Source organism: Loxodonta africana, chromosome 20, assembly GCF_030014295.1.
Source record: "Loxodonta africana isolate mLoxAfr1 chromosome 20, mLoxAfr1.hap2, whole genome shotgun sequence".
Taxonomy (NCBI): domain Eukaryota; kingdom Metazoa; phylum Chordata; class Mammalia; order Proboscidea; family Elephantidae; genus Loxodonta; species Loxodonta africana.
Genome location: NC_087361.1, coordinates 52,948,253 through 52,963,694, shown reverse-complemented (window position 1 = coordinate 52,963,694; position 15,442 = coordinate 52,948,253). Strand labels below are relative to the sequence as shown.

Here is a 15,442-nt window from a genome sequence, read left to right as displayed (position 1 = left end):
TTGAGAAATTGCTCTTCATGGTCACAATGACCCTATATGTAAAAAAAGAAAAAAAATTGGCTTAAATGATGATTGCCAGACATAAATAAGAGCTTCAAAGTAAGGAGAAATATCACAACAAAGTGTGATATCTGTCTTTTAATATCTTCAAAAAGAAGGTGAAATGATTACTTGCATCTATCTACATAACAGTAAAAAAAAAAAAATTAGGGGATTTGGACTTTTACTTCTAGTCAAGATGGAGTAACAGGGACAGGATTTACTCTCCCATCTGAAACAACTAGAAAACTGGACAAAACCACTGAAACACAGGTTTTCAGGACATTGGACAACAGGAAAAAAGGAACAGTGATCCCTGAAAGATGACGAGCAAATGAGATGAGTCCTATGTTTGTTTCCAAATTAACACCTGAAGGCCATTTCCTGGCCATGGCCTTGGAAAGGGAATCCAGGAAAAGCATATAGATTTCTCAGAGTTGAGGTGGTGGATCTGGGAATCCAGGGAGACCGAGGCAACTAGAATTTACAGGACAGCACTCTAAAGAGGAAAGAGCCGCATAGAAACAGAGGTCTGCAAAGACTGTACAAGAAAGCTTGGCAGAGTACTGATCAGTGGATTTATGTGAGGAAACTGCATAAGGCTGCAAAAAGAATCACCTTAAAGAATTAGAGGAAACATAGTCAGCACTCGCAGAGGGCTGGGGATAGTTACTGTCCCTACCACAGAGAGTAACAAGCTGGTAGAGTACTTACAATGGACTTTGCTCAGTTGTCAGGCAAAACTAGATCTAGATTAAGTGCTGCTTTAGTACCATCTCATAATGCTTAAAAACAAGATCCAAAAAGATCAAACTGTTTCAAAGTAATGTAACTGTGTCTCAGAACAAATCACAAGACTATTTACAGGAATGCAAAATATGCAACACAAAAAATATATAAAAGTCACCATGCTAGGCATCCAATAAAAAATCAGAGGCATGCAAAGAAACAGGAAAATAAGACCTATAATATGGGCACAAATCAATCAATTTAAAAGTAATCCATAATGAGTAGCACTTGGGACCTTAAAAGCTGGTGAGCAGCCATCTAAGATACTCCACTGGTGTCACCCTGTCTGGAGCAAAGAAGAATGAAGAAAACCAAAGAAACAAAGGAAAGATTAACCCAAAGGACTAATGGATCACAATCATAAGAACCTCCACCAGACTGGGTCCAGCACTACTAGATGGTACCTGGCTACCACCACCAGCTTCTCTGATAAGGATCACAATAGAAGGTCCCAAACAGAGCTGGAGAATAATGTAGAACAAAATTCTAACTCAAAGGAAAAAAAAAAAACCGGACTTACTTGTCTGACAGATACTGGAGAAACCCGAGAATATGGCCCCAGACACCCTTTCTAGCTCAGTAATGAAGTCACTCCTGAGGTTCACCCTTCAGCCAAAGATTAGACAGACCCATAAAAACAAGAGTAAATGGACACACCAGCCCAAGGGCAAGGACAAGAAGATTGGAGGGGACAGGAAAACTGGTAATGGGAAACCTAAGGTCAAGAAGGGGAGAGTGTTGACATCATGTGGGGTTAGCAACCAATGTCACAAAACAATATGTGTATTAATTAATGAGAAGGTAGTTCATTTTGTAAACCTTTATCTAAAGTACGATAAAAAAATAATAAAAGAAAATAAATTAAAAAAAAACATAAATAGCACAGATGATAGAATTAGTAGACAAAGACATTAAAACCGTTATTATAAACTGTATTCCTTACGTTTAAGAAGCTACAGGAAAGCTTGGTCATGTTAAATAGAGACATGGAAGACATAAATAAGGACTCGAATCAAACTTAGAGAGATTAAACCTACAGTAAATGGACAATACAGTGAATGGCATTAACAGACAGGTAGACACTGCAGAAGAAAACATCAGTAAATTGGAAATACAGCAATAGAAACTATCTTCAACATAGAGGAAAAATGCTAGAAAACAGAACAAAAGAGGTGATTTATTGGGGTCTCTCTTAGCTTTACAAATTCATGATATGAAATACAGGTAGAACTAGAGTAGAAGACAGAGTTTTGTAAATATAGGTGTCAGGTAAGGATCCTTGCTGCTTATAAAAAATATATATATATTTGTCTATAAATTACTTAACTCATGGCCTGTGAAGGTCCTGAATCATCCAACTATTTCCACTAATTCCCTGAGGATTATGGTTCCTTCTGGTTACTATTCTTACTGTCGTTGGTTTATTCATCATCAACGCAGAAGCTATATCCAGCTCTTTCATTGCTTTCCAAAAGAAACAAGTTTATGACTCTGAAGACTGGGGATTAACTGGGGGGATAAGTACATGTGGCACATCTATACAGTCTACTCTGCTCGTTTTTCCCCTCTTTCTCCATTTGGAATGATGTCAGGAGCTGCAAAATCTCATAATACAACGAAAAGAAATTCAGCCCTCCCGAAATCTTACAGCCAAATTTCGACATCTAAGTCAATCAGTATGCTAAAAAAGACAAATTGACCTCTTTGTAAATGAGCCCATCTTACTCAGAGAGCAGATGGGATTGCAGATAGTTGTTTTCTTTATTTACTTGTTTGTTTTCTCCTATATCTGTGTGGCCTCAAGGGAGAAAAAGCAACATCTTTGTTCTTTTGCTACTTGTAACATGTTATCTATATAAAAAATAACCCCCCCCAAAAAAGAAACCCATTGTTGTGGAGTTCATTCTGACTCCTCGCAACCATAAAGGACAGAGTAGAACTGCTCCATAAGGTTTCCAAGGATCACCTGGTGGATTCAAACTGCCATCCTTTTGGTTAGCAGCCATAGCTTTTAACCACTACACCACCAGGGTTTCCTAGCTCTGCAACTACTTTTAAATATAGAGTATTGGAGGTAAGTCTTCATAGAGGAAGATTTGCCTTTTCCCACTATCTACTTCACTAAATAGATTTGTATACTAACTTAATAACATCAAGGAAAGCCATTCCTTACTTAAAATGTAGCCCAACTAGTTATGATGTATGTATCCAGTGGTGGGAACCTAACTTTGGGGAATAACAATCCACAAAATCCTCTATTCAATAAAGCAATTGTATGATTCTATTATTGATTATTGAGATATTTAAAAGATAAATCCGCCCTGAGGCATTAGTCATGGAAACACAACTTTTGCATGTATATGGGAATCTCAATTGATTTGAGGGTCACGTATCATTAAGGAGTATCATTTCCCAGAATTAGAAAAGATTTGTTGTCTAGGGTACCCATTTTCTAGATTAAATTGTCAGTTGCCCCAACTTTAAAAAAGCATGTTCTCCAAACTTCAATGTAAGGAGGGTGGAGTGTGTTGATAGTTATAACAGACACTCCTCAATTCAATGAAGAGAATTGCAACCTGACTCACTCCATTTTCAGTTTATACAAGGATCATAAAATGTTTTATAGTGCTATGAATATTCCAGAAATTTCATATAAAAATGCCTTTTGAATCTCCATATACAGGAACAGATGTGAATTTAGTGCCAATGTAGAAGTTTCTTATTGTCCCGTATTAGGAGAAGACACAGCTAACTACTAAATTGATATAAATGAATCATGATAGGTTTTTAAAGCTCCTAGCCAGAAAGATTAGCTATTTGTATACTTTTGACTGAAGAAGCCTTCTCTATCATAGGGGAAGATTTGCCTTTGTTCAGAAGCCACAGCTTAAGGAAGGTAGTGTGTGACAGCAATCTAAAAGCTGGCTTGGTCAACCCTACCTTGGTCATCCACGACTGTTAGGTTTGGTAACTCAGGCAGACTGACCTCATATCCCACTTCATTCAAGGTGTGCCAGGTGGACTGTAGTCAGGGCCTTTTACATACATTCTTCTCATTAAGTCCTGAAAAATACCAGTGAGTTTTTTTTTTTTTTTTTAATATGCTCATTTTGGATACGAGGAAAATGAACTTCAGAAAAGGTAAATGTGAAAGCATTATAATGACATAGTAGCAAACTCGTAATTATGTTATGACTATGAATGCTAGATCTTGCCTCCCCAACATTCAAAAAAAAAAGAATAATCCCCTGAGATCTGGGGGGAAGAACACTATTTTATAAGAGATCCACTGTTTTCCCTTCTCAACATGCACGACATGCAACATGCACAAAGGTGTGGCTCCAGAGACAAATGAAATAATTTGTCTCCTTACATGGATCTCTTCAAGTACCATGTGAAAGTCCAAACAATATGGTTGAGATTGCATTCTAGTGTTCAACACAGTGTTAAGCTAAAAAAAAAAAAAAAAAATTTGTGCACTACTCAGAGAACTTCCACTTCATTTTGTGTATAAACACATTCTGAATTCCAAATGATCAACAGACAAACAAAACTTTGGAAAATCAATCAATCATAATTACATTTTCCTGGTTTGTACTTCTTATTTAAATAATTGGATAAATAGTAATTATTTCACAAGTTCTTATGTCTTGGAAGATGCTCATTGAAAAAGAGTAATGTGGAAACAGGTTATAAACATAAACACCTTCTTTATATATGCATTATCAAATTGAAATTCACTTACCGAAGCACCCAAGGACAGAGACCTCTTTTTTTTTTTTTTAACACAGCCTCTATCAAATTATGCATGCTAATACCTTCAGTTTAATGCTAATAAGAGAAAGAACTGTGATGTACAGGCTCCTTGGGTGAGGTTCTTAAGAAAGATTCTCAAAGATTTTCAGGTCACCATTCTTCAGTGGGAAAAATGTACTTGGCAATGTTATCCATGTCAAGTTTCTCAGAAGATGAATTGAGTTTCAAATTTAGGTTGTGTCTCCAAAGAATGCAAAATAAGGTTCAACTCTCAAATGGAGAACTTTCAACATTTATCACTTCTAAAAAGAATAAAATAAAATAATATTTTTAATATTTATATACACATTTTGTTTCTTGAAAAAAAAGATGATCATAAATCAATTCTGCCCATTTATGTTAGTCAATCTGTGGGTTCCTAACAACAGTCTTAAGGAATTGCAAAAGCTTATAAAAATGACTAATAGTATAATTCCTAAAGAAGCAGTTGACCTATAATGTGAGAGACATTGAGTGAGGGAGACAAGATAGACTTGGGAATGATAGTTATTTGAAGGATGTAATACTGATAATACATATTTTATAGGATGTTGGGAGGACCACTTGGTAGGCAATTAAGTAACACTCTAATGAGATGGCATAAAAAGATTCTAACTATGAAAAGAAGGATAGGCTATAGAAGGAACGAACATCTAACAGGTACGGTATATAAAAGATAGACCCAGCAAGTAATTATCACTCTTCAGCAACCTACTTTTTGCAGTCTAATCAAGGCCTCGATCTACCTTTACCATGTCTTACAACAACTGCTGCTCTGGAAACTATAGCTTTCACACCCTTGGGAATTCCTGCCATGATCCTGTCACCTCACCCGATGTTCTCTGCCCCACTGAGGTGGGCTGTGAAGATGCCCTCTGCAGCCTGGGCAGCAACACAATCCATGTCAACTGCCATGAGCCCTGTGGTGAACCCATGTGCTGCAGATCAACCAGTTGTGACAATAGTCCCTGCAGCGCTTTTGGCTGTTCTCTGATTGGTTCTGATATATCAAGATCCCGTCAAGGAATTGGCCGTCTTCCTCTCACATCCCATGGTTCCAGGTCTTGCCATCCAGCATCCTGTAGACAATGTTTGAGCTGCCACCTTCCAAGTCACTAATCCCTGGGCTACCTGATCTACAGCCATCAACCCCTGAGTTATCTGTGCTAGGTTTGGCAGCCCCCCGAGTTACCTGTCCTAACGTCAGCAACCCCCAAGTATGTGTTCTATGACTATCCATCCCTTAGCTACATGTCTGACTACTGCAGACCCGTCAACTATATATACAGCGCTTTTCAGCCATACTCCTCTTCTTTAAGCAGCTGGCAGTATCCTTATCAAGGAAGATTATCATAAGTTGCTGGAAACAAACTTCTGCTTATTGGCTTTGAGATACCATTGAGCTTCACGTCAATAACTCTTCTTATTCTACGTGGGTTATCTTGTCTCTTGGAATTCTATGCTAAATCTCCCTAGCAAGACTTTCCTGTGCTCTAGGCATTCCTATCACTTACTTTTATCAAAAGTTTTGGAAGACATTGTGCTGGACGTCCTAGCCAGAGCAATTAGGCTAGACAAAGAAATAAAGGGCATCTGGATTGGCAAGGAAGAAGTAAAATTATCTCTATTTTTAGATGACATGATCTTATACACAGAAAACCCTAAGGAATCTTCAAGAAAACTACAGAAACTAATAGAAGAGTTCAGCAGAGTTTCAGGTTACAAGATAAACACACAAAAATCACTTGGATCAACAAAAAGAACGTGGAAGAGGAAATCACCAAATCAATACCATTCACAGTAGCCCCCAAGAAGATAAAATACTTAGGAATAAATCTTACCAAAGATGTAAAAGACCTATACAAAGAAAACTACAAAGTACTAGTACAAGAAACTAAAAGGGTCCTACATAAGTGGAAAAACATACCTTGCTCATGGATAGGAAGACTTAACATACTAAAAATATCTATTCTACCAAAAGATACAATACACTTCTGATCCAAACTCCAATGACATTTTTTAATGTGATGGAGAAACAAATCACCAACTTCATATGGAAGGGGAAGAAGCCCTGAATAAGTAAATCATTATTGAAAAAGGAGAAGAAAGTGGGAGGCCTCACTCTACCAGATTTTAGAACATATTATACAGCCACAGTAGTCAAAACAGCCTGGTACTGGTACAACAACAGACACATAGACCAAGGGAACAGAATTGAGAAGCCAGATATAAATCCATCCACATATGAGCAGCTGATATTTGACAAAGGCCCAGTGTCAGTTAATTGGGGAAAAGATAGTCTTTTTAACAAATGGTGCTGGCATAACTGGATATCCATTTGCAAAAAAATGAAACAGGACCCATACCTCACACCATGCACAAAAACTAATTCCAAATGGATCCAAGGCCTAAACATAAAGACTAAAACATTAAAGATCATGGAAGAAAAAATAGGGACAATGTTAAGAGCCCTAATACAAGGCATAAACAGAATACAAAACATTATTAAAAATGATGAAGAGAAGCCAGATAACTGGGAGATCCTAAAAATCAAACACCTATGCTCATCTAAAGACCTCACCAAAAGAGTAAAAAGACCACCTACAGACTGGGAAAAAATTTTCAGCTATGACATCTCCGACCAGGGCCTGATCTCTAAAATCTATATGATTCTGTTAAAACTCAACCACAAAAAGACAAACAACCCAATTAAAAATTGGGCAAAGGATATGAACGTGCACTTCACTAAAGAAGATATTCAGGCGGCTAACAGACACATGAGAAAATGCTCTCTATCATTAGCCATTAGAGAAATGCAAATTAAAACTATCATGAGATTCCATCTCACTCCAACAAGGCTGGCATTAATCCAAAAAACACAAAATAATAAATGTTGGAGGAGCTGCAGAGAGATTGGAACTCTTATACACTGCTGATGGGAATGCAAAATGGTACAACCACTTTGGAAATCGACCTGGCATTTCCTTAAAAAGTTAGAACTAGAACTATCATAAAAAAACCCAGAAATCCCACTCCTCAGAATATATCCTAGAGAAATAAGAGCCTTTACACAAACAGATATATGCACACCCATGTTTATTGCAGCACTGTTTACAATAGCAAAAAGCTGGAAGCAACCAAGGTGTCCATCAATGGATGAATGGATAAATAAATTATGGTATATTCACACAATGGAATACTACGCATCGATAAAGAGCAATGATAAATCTGTGAAACATTTCATAACATGGAGGAACCTGGAAGGCATTATGCTGAGTGAAATTAGTCAGATGCAAAAGGACAAATATTGTATGAGACCACTATTACAAGATCTTGAGAAATAGTATAAACTGAGAAGAACACATTCTTTTGTGGTTACAAGAGGGGGGAGGGAGAAGGGTGGGAGAGGGTTATTTACTGATTAGATAGTAGATAAGAACTACTTTAGGTGAAGGGAAGACAACACCCAATACAGGGAAAGTCAGCTCAACTGGACTGGACCAAAAGCAAAGAAGTTTTCTGAATAAACTGAATACTTTGAAGGTCAGCGGAGAAAGAGCGGGGGTTTGGGGACTATGGCTTCAGGGGACATCTAAGTCAATTGGCAAAATATATTCTATTAAGAAAACATTCGGCATCCCACTTTGAAGTGTGGCATCTGGGGTCTTAAATGCTAACAAGCAGCCATCTAAGATGCATCAATGAGCCTCAACCCACCTGGATCAAAGAAGAATGAAGAACACCAAGGTCACAAGGTAATTATGAGCCCAAGAGACAGAAAGGGCCACATGAACCAGAGACTTACATCATCCCGAGACCAGAAGAACTACATGGTGCCTGGCCACAACCAATGACTGCCCTGACAGGGAGCACAACAGAGAACCCCTGAGGGAGCAGGAGAACAGTGGGATGCAGACCCCAAATTCTCCTAAAAAGACCAGACTTAATGGTCTGACTAAGACTAGAAGAACCCCGGCGGTCATGGTCCCCAAACTTCCTGTTGGTCCAGGACAGGAACCATTCCCAAAGAAAACTCATCAGACATGGAAGGGACTGGACAATGGGTTGGAGAGAGATGCTGATGAGGAGTGAGCTACTTGTACCAGGTGGACACTTGAGATTATGTTTGTATCTCCTGTTTAGAGGGGAGATGGGAGGGTAGAGGGGGCAAAATGGTCACGAAAGGAGAGACTGGAAGTAGGGAACGGGCTGACTCATTACGGGGCGAGTAAGTGGGAGTATGTAGTAAGGCGTATATAAGTTTATATGTGAGAGGCTGACTTGATTTGCAAACTTTTAATAAAATTATTTTTTTTTAAAATGTGAGGTTTTTCAACCTGAATGGAATTTTTATTCCCTATTTTTCTTCCTAATGAAAGCACATCTTGGGATATAAATCATGCTTTTCATGTACTTTCACTCATGTGCACCTTTTTTTATGTCTACTTGGCCCATGGCAACTGCTTTATGCAACATTGATCTTTTTTGGACTCTGGATTAATTATGCAGAATATTGAAAATGTACAGAGGTAAGGAAAATTATTCATTCAAAGAGACCCCTAAAAATGTTAGAGAATATGGAGCAAAATGATTTAGTGACTCTCAAAATGTCCCTGCAGTTTATGGATGACTTTGGGATTTGAATCAGGATCCTTCAGGTAATAGTACGTTTTGACATAAAAGGGCCCTAGTAGTTAGAATAGGCTAAGTGTTGTAACAAATAAGCTCCCAAATATATAATGATTCAAATACATTCTTGTTCTTCTAACAAAACTAGGCAAGGAAAGAGGTCAATATGGCAGCTCTCCACCAAGCAATCTTTTGGAGATTAGATGACAGAGACATGATTCCTTAAGATACGTCTACCAAGATGGCTCTGGGGGTTTCATTTCATTGCAGTTAAGTATGGAACTCAGTCCGTTGGCCTTACCTAACCACAAGGGAGACTGCTGTACATAATGCAATTGTATGCCCAGCAAGAAAGGAGTACGTGGGGTGGGGAGAGCAGCCAACAGTATCTAGAACAGGGGCTAATCTGAGACGGAATAGGGTAGAAAAAGAAAACCCCTATTCTGCTGCCACATCCTATCTAAGGGTCTGCTCACAACTGCAAAAAGTCTAACTTAATACAACTTGTAGAAAAAATTCAGACTTTTGGTGTTCCTGCCATGGGTTTAGCACACCTCAGCTTGTGCTCGATTTTGTTTCCAACTTGGGCAGTAACTACAGTTCCTGTTTCCCCAAATTATTTTTCCAATTCCAGTTTCTCAGTTGCTTACTCCAGCTTAGTTACTGTTGTATGACATTAACACAACACTTTGCCAATTCAACTTGATGCCCATAAACTGGCATATGGCTTGATTTTGATCAATGCTGGCATAGGTGTTTTCTAGTGAATGGGGGACATGAACTACTATCTGCTGTCAGGTCTTCCTATACATTACCACTCTAAACCCTCATTACCACTCTCTTGTTCCAAAATTATCATGGTGCCTTTACAAGGAGGAATACCTTGATTCGGAAAAATCAAATAAGTTTTCTAAGAATACATACATATGCGTGTGTGTGTGTGTGTGTGTGTGTGTGTGTGTGTGTGTTTCAGGGCATAGCTAAGATTCCAATCCACATCTGCCTGTTCTATAACCAATGTTTTGTTTTAAAATCATTTGTTTGATTTTTAGATATTTCTTGTCTCCTATATTTAAATCCCTAAAGAAAAATAATACCAAAAAAAAAAAACTACCATTCATCTCACATTTCTTATGCCAGGCATTCTACAGATATTAACCTTAACCTTTCTTATGGATTGAAAGGTGGTTAACGTTTCCCCCATCTTCGTGATGAAGAAACAGCCTGTTTTAATAGGCCTCTTGCTCGAGATTCATAAGCAAGGGTCCAAATTTGAATCTAAAACGTTTATTTCTCTTTGTACCTATATCTGAATGCTGACTTCACTCTGTTGACAGAGTTGGATATACCCCTGAATTTTTATTCTGCTGCTTGCCCCCGAAGAGGAAAACAACAAGGAAAAAATTCAAGCACATTGTAAGAGTGCTGAGGATTGAAATTCAACACAACGGCTCACCGTCTATAACAATAACAAGCTTGATTTGTAATCAGAGGGCGTATGCTGCGAAGTTTCTCATCCATTTTGCAATGACTACTTCCATTCACAAATGCAAATGTGAGCCATTAGAGGGAAATGTGATTAGATAATATGTGTAAATAGCACATTTTGAACTGTGAAAAACCATAGAACTATAAAATTATAAATAAAACACTATATTACTTTTCTTTTCATAACCCTTCATTTCTATCCTTTCAATTTTTTAAAAACCTCCCTCTTGGGAAGGTATATTCAGTGCTTATAAAGCTCAGATCACTTTGCTATGTCCATACCTAATCATTTATATCTAAATCAATTACTTATATCAATCTTGAAATCATTATTTTCAAATGCATCCTGTAGAAATCATGCATGGAAATGAGGAAAGAGGTACAGAGGGTCACTCTCAGACAAAATGACTCCTGACCTGTTGTAAAGAATGTGCATTAATTCATAGGGGGCACAATAAGGAAATGTATTCCAGAAGGGAAGTAGCTTGTGCAAAGTCTCCGAGATTGAAAGAGCATGGTGGCTTTTAAGAACTGTTAAATATTTAAACAAAACTGAAATGTGGGTTTTCTGCAACAGAGTAATGGAGAGAGGTTGGGAATACATGTTGGTGACAGATACTGAAAGAATCTAAGAACGTTGCTGAGGAAAATGGACTTTATCATATAGACAAGAGGAAGCCATAGAAATTGAATCAAAACTAAGCTGTACAAATAGGGAACCCAAGGTCGAGAAGGGAGAGTGTTGACATGTCATGGGTTGTTAACCAATGTCATAAAACAATATGTGTACTAACTGTTCAGTGAGAAACTAGTTTGTTCTGAAAACCAATTAAAAAAAAAAAAAAAAAAACCTGAGCTTTACAAAGAACTCTAAGGGAAATACAGAGAACATATTAGATTCATGTACTCCAAAATGAGATTAAGCATACTAATAAGCTATTGTGCGAGAATGAAAATATCAAGAACTCTCAGGTATGATTTTCATCATTTTATGTTAATTTCATTATATCCTCAATCAACCATCTCTGGTAAAGGATATGGCCTCTCAGTGGCTTCTTGATCTTAGGTTATTAAGCCAAGCAACTATATGGAGACTCGTCAGAATAACAGAGCCATTGGTCTTTATAGACAATGGGAGGAATTACCAGTGCAATTACAAATAATAAAAGAGGACCCATGCCAGGCAGGTTGGTGTGTTGGACCTCTCCTGCATTTTTCATCAAGATATGAAAAATTGGTTGATGATTACAGGCTTCTCTCTCAGTTACATGTTCTGAACCTAGCTCACACTTTAATTAATCACTGATGACTGATAATGAGAACATATTTGGTTTGATAACTCTAACTTCAAGGGTGTCCTGGTTACCAGATACATGTGGATAGAAAGATCTTAGTTTTTTTCTGAAACCCATATCTAGCGTACCTACATATGAGAAAGAGATTTTAGAAAATAGTTGGTTATCCCTTGTTTTCAAACTTTAAAAAGAACAAGAGAGTGAAAAGTAACAAACTAAATCATGAGATATTTATGTAGGTATCAAAAAATAAAAATTAAAAAAACCACTATCCCAGTTAGGACTTACCAAGGTGAGGAGAGGAAGCATGTAAGAGTTTGAAAGATTTCATTTATCTGGAGGGCTTAGAGTTCATAGAGATGGGAAATTTGTCAGGCTCCTCTTCCTTATCTCAACCTTCAAGGACTCCAAGCTCTTCCATTATTTTCTACCAGTAACAGAAGCCTCCCACTGAGGCTTTCTTTGAGAAAGAATGTGGTACATTGACTTTGAAAATTCACGATGTGAAATTTCAAACAGTTTTTCCTCCACTGTCTAAAACAAAAAAGATGGAATTCAGAGAAATGACCTGCACTCCATCTGCACCAAACGCTATGCTCTCTGTGTCTGTTACTTTAAAAAAAAAAAAAAATATACAAACTATCACAAAATATAGCACAAGTACGCTGTCTCTCTTTTTCTCACCCGCTCTCTCTTATACCCTGTCTTGTATAATCAATCTCTTTCACTCTCTCTCCTTTCTCTCTCCTGCTCTCTTTCTCTAACTCTCTCTCTCTGCATGTGTGCACGCATGCTTTCAAAGGTTTATAAAATCACCTCACTTTTTCTGAAAAAATCTGCCTACATTTTTCAGTATCTTTCCTAAGAAAAAAATGCATCAACTTTCCAGACTCGCCAATGAACAATATGGCTATGTGGCTGGAATTCAGTCTTTGCAGAGGGAGCATGACTTCCTGGCTACTGCTGTCACTATGCCGCCCTAAAGCCACGTTCCCGAAGGGAACTGGAACAACTGTGTAATAGGGAAGAATCCACCAGAAGGATCACTGGTGGTGCTCTTAGATGCAAACCAGCTGCTTGAAATCTTTAAACTCCTGGGAAGCAGCTTGAGAAGAGATACTTCTGGTGTTGGGAGGCCACCAAATCCAGGAAATTGTTTTCTGTAAAGATCAATTCATATTTTGGGAAGAGAATACAAAACAAGGCTCCAGGATTGTTCCTTCAAGGTGAAAATAAGCACTCTTCACATAGCTTTGTTCATGTGATATTAAAAATCTGCTCAATTCTTGCTCAGTTTAATTGCATGAAGACTAAGGTGCTTTGGTAAATTGTCTCAGGTGAAGACATCCATTCACTCTGGAAGTTTGAAAGCTGATGGCTGTTGATATCACGCTTAGGCCTTGCAATGAATGGCACCAGTACGAATATGACAATTTCACTAGTAGAAGCCAGTATATCATCTATGTTACCATGTAGAAAAATTACATGTATTGTCTCAAGTCATTGGAAATCAAACTCAATTTTTAATTATGAAGAATATTAAGTTGTCAGGGTGGAGCTGTTTAAAATATACTCTAAAATGTTTACATAAAATTGACTGTTTGCCAGGACAAATATGTAGAGAACAACCCCACACACTTAGATTCTTAGTTGAGACTGAAAAACAGAATGGTGTGAAATTTCCCATCTGGCAAATCTAATACGTTTTGATATATGGGAACTGTTTCAGGATGTCAATACTTCCTCCAAGGATTGCAACATGAGGTCTCTTCTAATATGAGGACTATGCCTTTTTAACTATATTGTTTCCCATGAATAATGACTAGAGTAAACATCCATTCAAATGGACTCCTTTTAATCAAACATTATTGAGGGGTGGCAACAGCAGCAAAGCAGGTAAAACATGCAGGTGACTATATCACTCATTCTCAAGCCTGATAAACAAGAGGAAAGATTGGGATGACTGATAAATAGAAGATGAAAGCTAGACTTATTTTATGGATGGATGGGAAGTCATCTTCATAGCATCTTCAACACAACAATACACCATTGAGATGTTACACTGCAAATTGATCTAAAATGTGTGGAGGGGGAGTGAGTGCAGGTATGTAGCCACCGAGGTATGTAAGCAAGCAGGTCAAGTGTCATGTAGACTTAGACAAGCTGAAATCCATACATCAGACTCTACCATGTCATCCAGCATCTGCTCTTCTGGGAAATACAGTTCTCGCTCTCCTGGGAGTTACTGCCACTTTCCTGTCTCCTCATCTACTATGTGCTGCTCCACAGGCGTACACTGTGGTGATGCTCTCTGCTTGCCCAGTAGAAGCCAAAGCTGTGCTGGGCTTCTGGACAACTACTCAGAGGCATGTGGTGAATCTTCCAGCTGCCAACCATTCAGCTGTATGCCCAGCACCTGTGAAGTTTCTTGCTACCCTTCTACTACCTCCTGTATTTCCAGGCCCTGCCAAGCGATCAGCTGTGTTTCCATCAGTTCTCAACTCTCGAGTTCCTGCCAACCATCACTATGTAGCAGACCTCAGTGCTAGGTGTCCACCAGTTGCTGCCCCCAGAACTGTGTCTCCTATGGCTGTCATATATTGAGCTTCATCTCCTGTGACTGCTGACCACTGAATTTTGTGACCAGCTCCTGTCATCATTTGAGTTACCTCTCCTGTGGCAGTCAACCTCTGGGTTATGTGCCCAGTAGCTTCAGGCCCCTGAACTGTGGATCTAATCGTTTTCAACTCTTCCCCAACATGTACAACAGTTTCCAACCAGCTTGTTCTTCCTTTGGAGGCTGGTAATCTTCACTTTTTAGAAGATCACGCTGAATAGGTAACCCTGCATTTTTCCTGATAGCATTGTAAAGAAATATTATCTTCAGGTTGATGAATTCTCCTTAGGGGATGGATCGTTGTGCTCATCGTTCAGCTGGTGTTTTAAACTGTACCCTCTCACTTGATGAAATTCTAAGTGCTTTTAGTCATTGGTTTCTTCACTGGAGCTTTGTCACCCTCAAGCTTCTTGATTTCTATGCCATTACCATTTTCTTAAGCAGAACTCAAAGCTTATTTTTCAGATAATATAGAAAACAGTATCTTCTGGTTCTTTATTATCTTCTGTGAAGGTAAGCTCTTTTAATTTTACTAAATCAAATATATTTAAAGGAAAAAAAAAGTATCTGAAAAAAGTAGGCAAGACAGACACTTTCAAGGTTCTGATTAATCATCTCATATTATTCAAGCAATAAATGCGCACATGCATTTTCTAATGTTTAAAAAAGGGAATTACAAAAGGACTAATGGATCACAACTACCGCGGCCTCCACCAGACGGAGCCCAGCACAACTAGATGGTGCCTGGCTACCACCATCCACTGCTCTGACAGGTATCACAATGAAGTGT

General features: G+C 38.2%; 1 protein-coding gene across 1 annotated transcript; it reads left to right on the top strand.

The window, feature by feature from the left end:
* The first annotated feature begins 5,376 nt into the window (after positions 1 to 5,376).
* Positions 5,377 to 14,842, top strand: LOC104845932 (keratin-associated protein 26-1). Its single transcript, XM_010590435.1, is given in 2 exon segments — positions 5,377 to 5,684; positions 14,596 to 14,842. Coding segments are annotated over 2 exon segments (555 nt in total).
* Positions 14,843 to 15,442: the final 600 nt, after the last annotated feature.